Consider the following 12,703-nt stretch of genomic DNA (forward strand, 5'->3'; position numbering starts at 1 on the left):
GTGGCGAACTTTGAAAAATCATATTTCGAAAACTGTAAATCCTAATGACCTCTACTAAACACAGTTTTAAAGGCAAAATCTGTAAGTTTTTTTTATGTGAAGCAATGTCTATACCTATATCCCCGTGGACAAAAGTTATGGGACAAAAAACAAAATTGCTTTCTTTTGGGTTTCTTTGTGCTTTTTCTTTTGAATATATTTTTGTAAAAAAAGTATCTTTGACTTTAAAAAGTTATATTTAGAAAGTAAATTTAACCAGGAACAATTTTTATGTAAACGTGTTTGTACCAAAAGTGCATAAAACTCACCCTAATGTAACCTGTGCCCAGGGACTAATTCACCCATTTCTCAAAAACGCACTCCTTTAAATGCGGTTTTGTAAATACTCCTGTAAACACTCCGCGGTTTTTTTATATATAGAGATTCATTGACCATATGAAATAATAAAACTCCGTTAACGTTGTAGTTTCTTTCTACAGTACATAATCAATAGCCTATAAATTCATCACACATTTCATAAAATGTTTGATTTTAAACACAATAAAAAAAATAATTCAAAGTGGGTTTCGGCGTCCAGAGCTAGCAGACTACAGCAGATCATCGAAAAAGCCCTACTAAAAGATGAAACGGTATATTTGGGATTCCTAAATATGAAAAAAGCTTCTGACATGGTGAACAGAGAGGGAATATGACAAAGCTTGACAAATAAGGAAGTGGATATGGAACTGATAACCACAATCCAGAGTTTGTATTGCAATACCATAAATCAGGTAAGAACAGGCAATCTTATTTCCAGAAAATTTACGAAAAACGACGGAGTCAGACAAGGAGGGGTATTGAGCCCCCTACTGTTTATCTGTCTAATAGACGAAGTAATTAAAAAGTGCTGGCCAAAAATAAAAAAATGTACCATAGGAAACAGAAACCTACAACAAATAAAAATTGAAGCCTGTGTATTTTCAGATGATATTGTTATTGTGGCAAGAACTGAAAGAGCTCTGGAGGAGAACATAAGAATCTGGGAGGCAGAATTAAAAAATTACGATCTAATAATTAATATGGAAAAAACAAAAGTAGTGGCAATGTCAAAGAAAGATGTTAACCTAAATATTGAACTCCAAGGCAAAAAAATGGAATAGGTAGATACATTTAAATACCTTGGAATAATTTTAAATAAGAAGGGGACACACGAAGACGAAATTGGAAATAGGATAAAAGCAGCCACAAGAACATATCATTTAGTCCAGAGAAATAAGATTTTTCTCGTGACACATCCCCCTCCAGGCCGAAACCAAATTTTTTGAGTAGGTAGTATGGACCATAGATTTATAATACTCTAGATTGCGCCTTACGATCTTAAAATGGGTGACCGTTGCGACAGAGATAAATGAGCCTATTTGGTCGGTAGTTTTTTTCTAATTCAAATTCAAGGGGAGTATCGACGACGTCACTATCCTACTCTGTCGTCGAGTATTTTAGATGGTTTGACAGTTCGAGCGGATGGCGACGAGAACTGGTCGTTTGTCTTAGGGATGCGCACGATATATCGATGATTTAAAAACATCGATATTCTGCTTTCGATAATCGATTTTTACATCGATTTTTTTTCTTTTGATAATATCGGCGAACATCGATATTTATGTCGATGTTTTTAGCGATGTTTTTGGAAAATTTTTGTACATTTTCACTGATCTTATTTTAACGTTTGATCTCATTTATAGGTAAATAGGTAACAACATAGAATCGTACATTTGTTTTATTTATATTTTACAAATACAAACACAAACATATTTAATGTTATTTGTCAAAATAAAAGATTCGACATGTAACATGTCATCTGTATTTGTACTTTATTAAAAGATCCTGTAGGTGGCTGCTGTGGTAATGGGCGATGTTTCGATATTAAAACATCGATGTTTTCAATCCGATAATTCAGTAAAATCGATGTTAGTCGTTTGATACATCATTCGATGTAAATATCGATGTTTTGACATTTTTGCGCATCCCTAGTTTGTCTTCGGACGTGGATAATCCTGGTTCGAATCCCATACGAATCTTTACTTTTTTATTTTTAATTTAATCAATATTGCGTTTATTAGATATTATTACATCTCTAAAATAAATCTATGCAAAGAAATATATAACAAATAAGAAAAACTGTGTAGATACCTATAGATTTTTAAAAATATAAAAGCCAATGTTATTTTTTTAAATAAGTTAATGGTAGAATAGTATAAAGTAATTAAAAATATTCGTAAAAAATTACCAATAATTAATATCAACATAATGTACCATCGATTTATTAATTGAATCGGTCATTTCAAAAACAACACGAGTCACATAAGTACCTATTCCTAATTTTACAGAAGAGCAAAGAAAACTTAACTATATAGTCGAAAGATGGATGAAATGGATGACATCAAAATTGAGAGTTATATTGTGTTGAATACCCAGTAAAAATAAGCAACGGCAAATCTAGGGGATTTTTGTTATTGTATGATGTAGTTGGAAACAATGTTATATAAGTGTCAGATGTCAACTGTAAGCAAAAATAAGTGTCAAGGAAAAATAAATGTTGATTTTGATGTTTAAGTTATTTGTAGAATTATTGAGTTTTCTTTTAAAATAAAACTGACTAGAAGTACTTCGGTGTTTAATTAACATCCACGCAATTCTGCAAAACATCAGGTCAAAGAATACATATCTCCCAAGAACCGACACAAACGGATTATCTATGAACTAAATTTTTATGCGCATGTGCCAGATCAGCCATTTCTCAATTTGTATGAATAGCAAATAATTTTGGTAACATTTGTCTTGTACAGGATCGGCGTTTGTTGTCACAGTTGTTTGTTTGGCTTGGCTTGGCGTTAGTATTTTGTTTTTGTATCAGTTTGTAGCTCATAATATTTTGTATAGACTTATTTTCTATATATATTTTCTTATATAGCCTACAACTATTAATTGTTATTTTCCAACATTTATACAATTTAATTCTTTTTGAGATATCTTGATTATGTGAATTAATTATTTTAAGCTTTTTCATGAACTATGAACTATCGTATAAAAAATTAATTTTGTATTTATTGGGATTTCACAAAGAATTTGAATCTAAAATATCATACAAATTCTCTAACCTTTATTTGACCTCTACTGTACCAAATGCATCTGCAGGAAGAGCACAAAGTCATATTTTATATGTGTTCATTCCACAAGCCACGTGCTGTGTTTAAAAAGTTGAGAATCCAATACTCACAAAAACTTCCATAAAGTACTTTTATCAGCAAACCTAAATTAAATTTAATAAACTATGTTTCATTAAACTGTTTCTGTAGTTTGTATAAAACAATAACTTAGATCAAATATATAAAACAATTTATGACTGACTACTTGAAATTCAGGATTTTCAGGAGTAACATTATATAATTTAGCTAATTCAAAAAGTTTGATCCAATATCACTTGAAATTGTTTCAACATTCAAGTTGATGCTTGATAATTGACAATACACTCTTCATAATAGGTTTACATTCTCTTGATTATACTTGCGTTCCAACAAAAAAAGCTAAAGGCTGCTTTCATATGGAAATAAGCTTCTGACCATAATGATCAAAACGTTTCCATATATATATTAATTAATATATTAATTAAAAAATTACTTTTTCTCTTTTCTCGATTGCTTATTAGTTTTTATTGTATACTATATAATATATTTTTTCAGTTATTATATCTTTATATTTATAGAAATAAAATAGTACAATACTTATTGGTTTTTTATTTATTTACCCCGATATTCGACTTTAAAGAATGTACTGGCTGGTTTTGGCTGGAATGTACGGAATGTTTTGGCTGGTTTCCAAGACAATAAAAATTGAAAATATTGACATTCGATTTTAACATACAGTTTCTTGTTGTTGATCACGAACATTTGTCATCCAAAAAGAATTGGATTCCGTGACGGTTACAACGGCTGTTATTTTTCGATTATTTTACGAAATAACGAATATAATGAATTAGGAAATACCTCGACAAACAAGTAATTGGTCCTAGGTTTTCACCCAAAGTAATCGAAAGTAGAACTGGAAGTCGATATTGGAACTCTTCGTGTAACTTTGCGTCGATTGATCTACGATTTTACTAATTTTGTCATCTTGTTTTACATTCATATCATATTTTGAGTGACTTTAAAGCAGTACCTACGGTTGTAACTCTAAAACCGAAGTCCGATGTCTAATTTCTCATCTTTAATACCATCCATGGGTTATAAGCTTTCATTCGACACCTCATTTGCCATTCTATCTGTATTAGTAATCTGTAGTTGTATTCGCGGTCGGACGGACAGACAGTCATGAAACCAGAAGTATATATTTGTTCTCGTCTTGCGAATGCGCGTCGAATAATACAGGGTGTAACGAAAATACAGGTCATAAATTAAATCACATATTCTGAGACCAAAAATAGTTCGAATGAACCTAATTTACCTTAGTACAAATATGCACAAAAAAAAGTTACAGCCCTTTGAAATTACAAAATGAAAATTGATTTTTTCGAATATATCGAAAACTATTAGAGATTTTTTATTGAAAATGGACATGTGGCATTCTTATGGCAGGAACATCTTAAAAAAGAATTATAGTGAAATTTGTGCACCCCATAAAAATTTTATGGGGGTTTTGTTCCCTTAAACCCCCCCAAACTTTTGTGTACGTTCCAATTAAATTATTATTGTGGTACCATTAGTTAAATTCAATATTTCTAAAACTTTTTTGCCTCTTAGTATTTTTTCGATAAGGCAGCTTTTATCGAGTTGCGGCTTCTTTTTTAATATGTTTACATAAAAATTTTATGGGGGTTTTGTTCCTTTAAACCCCCCAAATGTTTGTGTATGTTTCAATTAAACTTTTAATGCGGTACCATTAGTTAAACACAGTGTTTTTAAAACTTTTTTGCCTCTTTGTATTTTTTTGAGAAGACACTTTTTATCGAGATATTACTTCTTTTTTAATATGGTTCAAAATATACCTAAAAATGTAAATCATAAATAAATTTTCATATTATTACCAACTCTCCATAATCGTACTTAGCCATATACAAATATGTGGTGGATTTGACAAATATTCAAAATATCTCGATAAAAACTAACTTTTCGAAAAAGTACTAAGAGGCAAAAAAGTTTTTAAAATATTGTGTTTAACTAATGTTACTACAATAATAATTAAATTGGAACGTACACAAAAGTTTGGGGGGTTTAAAGGAACAAAACCCCCATAAAAATTTTATGGGGTGTCCAAATTTCACTATAATTTTTTCTTAAGATACTACTACCATAAGAATGCCACATGTCTATTTTCAATAAAAGATCTCTAATAGTTTTCGATATATTGGAAAAAATCCATTTTCATTTTGTAACTTCAAAGGGCTGTAACTTTTTTTATGTGCACATTTGTACTAAGGTAAGTTAGATACAATCGAACTATTTTTGGTCCCAGAATATGTGATTAAATTTATGACCTGTATTTTTGTTACACCCTGTATATCACTTGTGCTATTGCGGTGACTTTAAAAGAGTACTTCCGGTCGCATTTCTAAAACCGGAAGTCCTAGGTCAAATTTCCCACCTTTAGTACCATCCATGTATTATGAGCTTTCATTCGACACCTCATTTGTGATTCTACCTGGTATAGTGACGGAGGAGTTACATTTCCGGTCGGACGGACAGACAGTCTAGGTCAAATGTCTCACCTTGAGTACCATCCATGGATTATAAGCTTTCATTTGACACCTCATTTGTCATTCTACCTGGTATAGTGACTGAAGGAGTTATATTCGCGGTCGGACGGACAGACAGCCTATTAGGTCACACCAAGTCGTTCAAATTCTCACCAACTTGGTCACACTTTTTCAAAATTGGTGAAAACAACAAATTATATTTTGTATCGTTGTATCAATATAAGCCAAAAAGAATAATTAGTGAATGTCACGCCACTATAATATATTTTATTATTGGTATTTCAATGCTAAAATCAGGATAAAAAAGGTATTTTATCCATGGTTTTAATCAATATAATTCTCACCATTACTTTGTGTTGTATTTGCAACCTTTTGTAAATCAAAAATAATTCCACCATATTAAGAATGTCAACAAAAGCCGGCCCTGCATGCAACCTTTCTCTCAGTGCAACTAAAATTTTATTGATACACGCCAGAAATGTGCGAGACTTTTCTCAGTGTACTCGCGTGTACACTTGCCAACTCGATACTAAAATTAAGTACATGCTAACAACAAAAGAATCGCCGTCCGTGTCGGTTCTTGTGAGAGATATGTATTCTTTGATCAGGTTATGGCCTAGGGGCCTGATTCTAATTCATTTCGACAGTCGCAATTTCATTTCGACACCGCGCGATTCTTGGGGATATTAACCTTATTATGTTGAGACTGCTCAGAATTTGGGTTGGCGCTTCGGTTTCTTGGATTTTGTTGATAGTCTGGGAAAATTATCGAAAAAATACCATTTTTGGGAAAAATTATTTACCAGCTAATTTATTGCTAAAATCGAATCTTAAGATTGCATATATTAGTAATATGGGGTATGACAAGTCCGCAGAAAGTGTGTTATTTTATTTATAAACAAATTAGCACTCCTAAATCTTCTTTTTTTTTTCAATTAGTGGTCTGTAACTCCTATATTTTTTCCTTTGAGCCAAAAACACTCAAATAAAAATTCACCGTAATTTAGTTCTGCACAAAGTTATTTTTTTTCCGATTTCCTTCAACAAAAATTTTACTCAGAAAATCCGAGTTTTCCCAAAAAATCTGCCATTTTCAATTAAAATTTTAGGGAAGTACCTAATTATTTATCAATAATTAAATAATTGAAGACATGAAAGATTTATTATAGTAGATTATACAGAGGGGCTAAATTATGGAATAAATTCATTTCTTTAAAACGGACGATTTTGGAGCAAAATCCCGAAAGAGGTCGATTTTTATTTTTAAATTACAATTTTTTGGCATATATTTCATACTAGTGACGTCATCCATCTGAGCGTGATGACGTAATCGATAATTTTGTTAATGGGAATAGGGGTCGTGTGGTAGGTCATTTGAAAGGACGTTTAATTCTCTATTCAGTAATATAAACATTAATATCATTAGGTATTTATACATGGTTGCCAAAAAAAAATTTTGAATTAAATTAATTGGCGCAAAAAGAAGAATGTATGTAATTTATTTAACTCAAAATACATTGTACTGCTGTCAGAAAATAGAAAAAAAGGTTTATTTCACAAATAAACATTTCTTTTCGCTTAAATTAAATCACAAACAGACTCCCTCCTACCTATTGGCAGTTTGAACTTTTAATTTAAGCTAAAAGCAATGTTTATTTGCAAAATAAACATTTTTTTCTATTTTCTGACAGCAATACAATGTATTTTGAGTTAAATAAATTACATGCATTCTTCTTCTTGCGTCAATTAATTTAATTCAAAATTTTTCTTGGCCTCCCTGTATAAATAATGAAACTTATGTTTATAATACTGAATAGAGAATTGAACGCCTTTGTAAATGAGCTACAACACGAACCCATATTCCTATTTAAAAAAATAATTACGTCATCACGCTCGGATGGATGACGTCACTAGTTTGAAATATATGCCAAGAAATTTAATTTAAAAATAAAAATCGACCTGTTTCGGGATTTTTCTCTAAAATCGTCCATTTTAGAGAAAATGAATTTATTCCATAATTTAGCCCCTCTCTGTATATCAGGAGACCGGCGACAATCTAACCAATAGTTTAGCAATAATTAAAATGTTAATTAAAAAATTTCGGTCGAAATAATAACCAGAAAGATTATGATACACCAGAATAACTATGATTTTCATATAAAAAAGCACTATACCTATTCAACGTACCTTACAGGATTGAAATTGGACCATTTGAGCGGTCTCGGGAATGTTATAAAGAAACAATTTTTTGGCTTATAAACAAATAGAACCCCTCAGAAAATATTAGATTAAATTAAATTAAGTTAACGCTGTTGAAAAGAGCACGGCTTCTGTGTCCTTTTCGAAGAAAAACAAATTGAATTGCGAGGAGTGATTCCAGGTATAACCGGTCAAATTTGACCGGCATTTGCGACAGAGTTATAAACAACAGGATTTTAATCTTTGAACCATTAGATACCTTTTAATTCCGGTCTTCTTTGTACATACAAATTTTCATATCTTCAAGACACTCATAACAAAAAAGATTTATGTCACTGTCACCAAATTATTTAATTATTGATAAATAATTACTTCCCTCAAATTTTAGTTGAAAATTAAAGATTTTGTTTGGAAAACCCGAATTTTCCGAAGAAAATTTCCGTCGAAGGAAATTGGAATAAATTATTAATGTGCAGAATTAAATTACTGTCAATTTTTATGTGAGTGTTTTGGTTTAAAGTTAAAATTTTCGGAGTTTTAGAGCAATAATAAAAAAAAAGATTTCGGAGCGCTAATTTGTTTATAAACAAAATAGCACACTTTCTGTGGACTTTGCACAGCTATATTACTAATATAGGAAATCTTGAAGATTTTATTTCAGCATGTCCAGCAATAAAATAGCTGGTAATTAATTTTCCTTGTTTTTTACTAATTTTCCCAGATTATTACCTCACATCTTTCATTGAGTTGATGATTCATGTTGTGGACATTCTCAATTATTATATTTCTAATTTAATACTATTCTATCTAATTCCTCAAAACAAGCAAATTTCAATTAAACCCAGCTATATTATAATACCTTTTGATTTAGTTTTCCTTGCAAGAAATAAACAAAACACATCTAAACTAAACCTAACCTCGCTTTTGGCCATTCATTCATCTCCGTGTCAAATAATTTCGACAGTCGCCATCGCCATATTGAAAGCGACTTGTTTAGTGTCGAAATTTGATTTAGAATCAGGGCCCGGATCACTTGTTTCGTGAGTATTTCGCCAGTAAAAAAGTCAGTGTTGAAGAGCCTGTGTCGGTAGTTTGCCGCGGCCAACGAAATTAAAAAAAAGAAAAGCTGAAAAAAAGGTGAAAAAGAAGCTCGAGTATATATACATAAAAAAAGAAAAACATAAATCCGAAAAATGGAAAATTCATCGGCTGCGTTGAAACTTAGTGGTGGTGACAACTGGGTAGCCTGGAAATTTCAAACAAGGGTAGTGCTAAAAAGCCGTGGTTATTATGACATAGTAATAGGAAAGTCTGTGAGACCGAGCACTACTGGAGATGACCAAAAGAAATGGGATGCTGGTGATTCAAAAGCACAAGAATTTATAGTAACCAGAATAGAGCAAGGCCCTATGACACACATTTTATCCTGTGAGACCTCGAAAGATATGTGGACAAAGTTGAAGTCTGTCTACGACAAAGAGTCAGAGGTGAGCATTCATTTAATGCAACAAAAGTTTTTTCTCTTGGAGTTTTCATCAGGTAAAAATGTTGCCTCATTCATATCACAGCTTGAAGAGATAAAAAATAAGCTAAAGCAAGCTGGTGAAGAGCTGTCCGATAAAATGATCATGACAAAAATACTTATGGCATTGCCAGAGGAATATAAGCATTTTCGATCCGCATGGGAATCCGTACCATCTGATAAACAAACCCTAGATGAACTTACATCAAGACTACTTATCGAAGAAGAAAGAAGTAAGTCAGCACAGGGCAGCACAGCATTGGCGATGAAAAGTGATACAAGCAGAGAATTTAAAGGGCAAAAGAAAACCAGATTAAAGTGCCATTTTTGTGGCAGAGGTGGCCATATTGCGAAAAATTGCTTTTTCAAGAAGAAAGAGAGAGATAATAATAGCCAGAAAGACATAAAAGTATGCAGTCAATGTAAAAGACGAGGACACAACTTACAAGAGTGTTGGTTTAATAAAAATAAAAATGAAAAACAACAGACAAGCAGAGAAGAAAATAAAATTGACAGTAATGCATTCATGGTATATACTGGGAGTAAGAAAAATAAAAATGAATGGTGCTTGGACACAGGAGCTAGCGAACATATGTGCTGGAATCAAGATCTGTTTGAAGAATTGATAGAGATAAGCTATAAAAAACAAGTAAAAGTCGGAAATGGAGAAAAATTACCAGTTAAAGGTATTGGAAAAATAACTCTATGGGCATTTAATGGTAAGAAATTTATAAAGTCAACCCTGTCAGATGTATTATTTGTGCCAGATTTACAATTTAATTTATTCTCAGCTGGATGTGCCTTAGATAAAGGTTATAAGATGTTTTCAAACAATGAAAAATGTGAATTTTATAATGACAAAGGAGAAATAAGAGCATTGGCAACACGGGATAACAAATTATACAAAATGTTATTCTCACAAGAACAAAACACTGAAACCTTTGCAAATATTTTAATTTCGGAACGCACCCCTAACGAAAACTTGTCTGACGGTCAAGTTCAAGAAAACAGCTGTTTAGTAGATGTATTTTTATCAGAGTGTAATTCTGCAAAAACAACAGAAAGTTTGAGAGTTTGGCACTGCAGACTAGCACATCAAAATACTACATATGTGAGAAACTTTTTAAGGCAAAATAACATTGATTTTATAGACGAAAAATTCGTGTGTGAACAGTGTTTAACAGGTAAACAACACAGAATACCATTCAAGTTAAGTGAATCAAGAGCAAGTGAGCCATTACAATTAGTGCATACAGACGTATGTGGCCCTATGGAAGAAGAGTCTTTAGGGGGAAATAGGTATTTCCTGTTGTTAAAGGATGACTATACAAATTATAGGTACGCATATTTCATGAAAAATAAATCAGAAGTTAAGAAACACCTTAAAAATTTTATATCATTAGCCGAGAGAGAGACAGGCTGCAAGATGAAAAATTTACGATCAGATAACGGTTTAGAGTTTATGAACCAAGAAATAAAGGAGATGCTTGACTATCAAGGCATAAAACATCAGAGATCAGTAGTGTATACGCCTCAGCAGAACGGTAGGGCTGAGAGGGAAAATAGAACCCTAGTTGAATCAGCCCGAACTATGATACAAGGGCAAAAGTTGAATAAAAACTTGTGGGCAGAGGCCATACATACAGCAGTGTATGTTTTAAACCGAACAGGCCCTAGTAGCATAAAAAATGTGACACCTTATGAATTATGGTACAAAAAGAAAGTCAATAATATTTCTACACTCAAGAGTTTTGGTTCTAGAGTATCAGTGCATGTCCCAAAAGAGAAGAGATTAAAATGGGATGCAAAAAATATGTTTGGTTTCTTTATTGGCTACAGTGAGGATGTAAAAGGTTACAAAATATTTGTCCCAGACAAAAATAAAGTTGAAATTCATCGAGATGTCATATTTTTGCCCGAGAAAACCATAGAAATAAAAAATGGGGAGACAGACATGAATAAAAACATACAGATGATATGTGAGGAGATAAAGTCAGAAGAAGATGACAGTGAAGCAGAAGAACCTCAAAATAATAGAGAAGAAAGCAGTGAGAGTGACCTCGAAACTGATAGCAGTGTTGAAGATGTAAATGAAATAGAGCAGGAGCATGGATATGACCTGAGAAGACATATAAAAAGACCCTCAAGATATGATGATTATGTTCTGGATGATGACGAAATGAGTTTGTTGACTTTTAGTGATGATGAAGAACCCCTGACGTATGATGATGCAGTGGCCAGTAGTGAGTGTAAAAATTGGAAGAAAGCTATGCAATCAGAAATAAATGCGTTGCTAGAAAATGAAACATGGGAGTTTGTGCAAAGTAGTGATGGTCAAAAAGTCATTGAGTGCAAGTGGGTGTTCAAGAAAAAGAAAAATGAAAATGGTAAAGTAGTGAAATATAAAGCTCGTGTGGTAGCTAGAGGTTTTCAACAAATTGGTATGTTTTTTAATGATATTTATAGTCCAGTAGCAAAATTACCATCAATAAGGATTTTCTTAGCCATGTGTAATACTTTTGATATGAAAATTCATCAAGTAGATGTTTGTAGTGCATTTCTAAATGGGGATATTAAAGAAAATGTTTTTATTTCACTCCCAAAGGGATTTAAAGAAAAAGAGGGCACTATTTGCAAATTAAGAAAATCCTTATATGGTTTGAAAAGTTCACCTAAAAATTGGAATGACAAATTTCATAATTTGATGCAAAATTTGAGTTTTTCAAGATCTGAATATGAATATTGTCTTTATATTAAAGTAAATGAAAAAGGTAGGATATACATTTTGCTGTATGTTGATGATTTGCTGTTGGCAGGTACAAATGATCAAGAAGTTGAGAAAATAAAACACATTTTAAACAAAAACTTCAAAATGAACGACTTAGGTCAAATAAAACATTTTTTGGGTATGTGCATAACTCAAAATTTGTCTGAAGGCAAAATAAAAATTAATCAAACTGTTTACTTAAAAAATGTTTTGAAGAAATTTGACATGTCAAGCTGCAAACCATCAACAACACCAATGGATAATAATTTTCACCACGATTTTCTCAAACGAAAAAAATCTGAGAGCATAGAGATAGAAAAGAAATGTAGAGTTGCTATAGGATGTTTGATGTATGCAATGTTATGCTCAAGACCAGATTTGTGTATAGCTATAGGTATATTAAGCAGGTATCAAACATGTGCAAGTAACGATTTGTGGGTAGCAATAAAAAGAGTATTGAGATATATTCAAAGCACAGTTACTATGA

The 12,703-nt window shown here is 31.9% G+C and overlaps 1 protein-coding gene across 4 annotated transcripts in view; it reads right to left on the reverse strand.

Annotated features, from left to right (window-relative positions):
• Positions 1 to 12,703, reverse strand: part of LOC126891825 (lipase 3-like) — a 199,613-nt gene that overhangs the window by 53,522 nt on the left and 133,388 nt on the right. Inside the window, exon 1 of one of the 4 annotated variants that reach the window (XM_050661108.1) lies at positions 8,787 to 8,843. The exons of the other annotated variants lie outside the window; for them this stretch is intronic. Coding sequence (XP_050517065.1) covers positions 8,787 to 8,828 — 42 coding nt within the window. The 5' untranslated portion in view covers positions 8,829 to 8,843. Of the gene's footprint in view, positions 1 to 8,786; positions 8,844 to 12,703 lie in introns of those variants that run through there. 4 annotated transcript variants of the gene reach the window in all.

Source organism: Diabrotica virgifera, chromosome 9 (assembly GCF_917563875.1).
Source record: "Diabrotica virgifera virgifera chromosome 9, PGI_DIABVI_V3a".
Lineage (NCBI taxonomy): Eukaryota > Metazoa > Arthropoda > Insecta > Coleoptera > Chrysomelidae > Diabrotica > Diabrotica virgifera.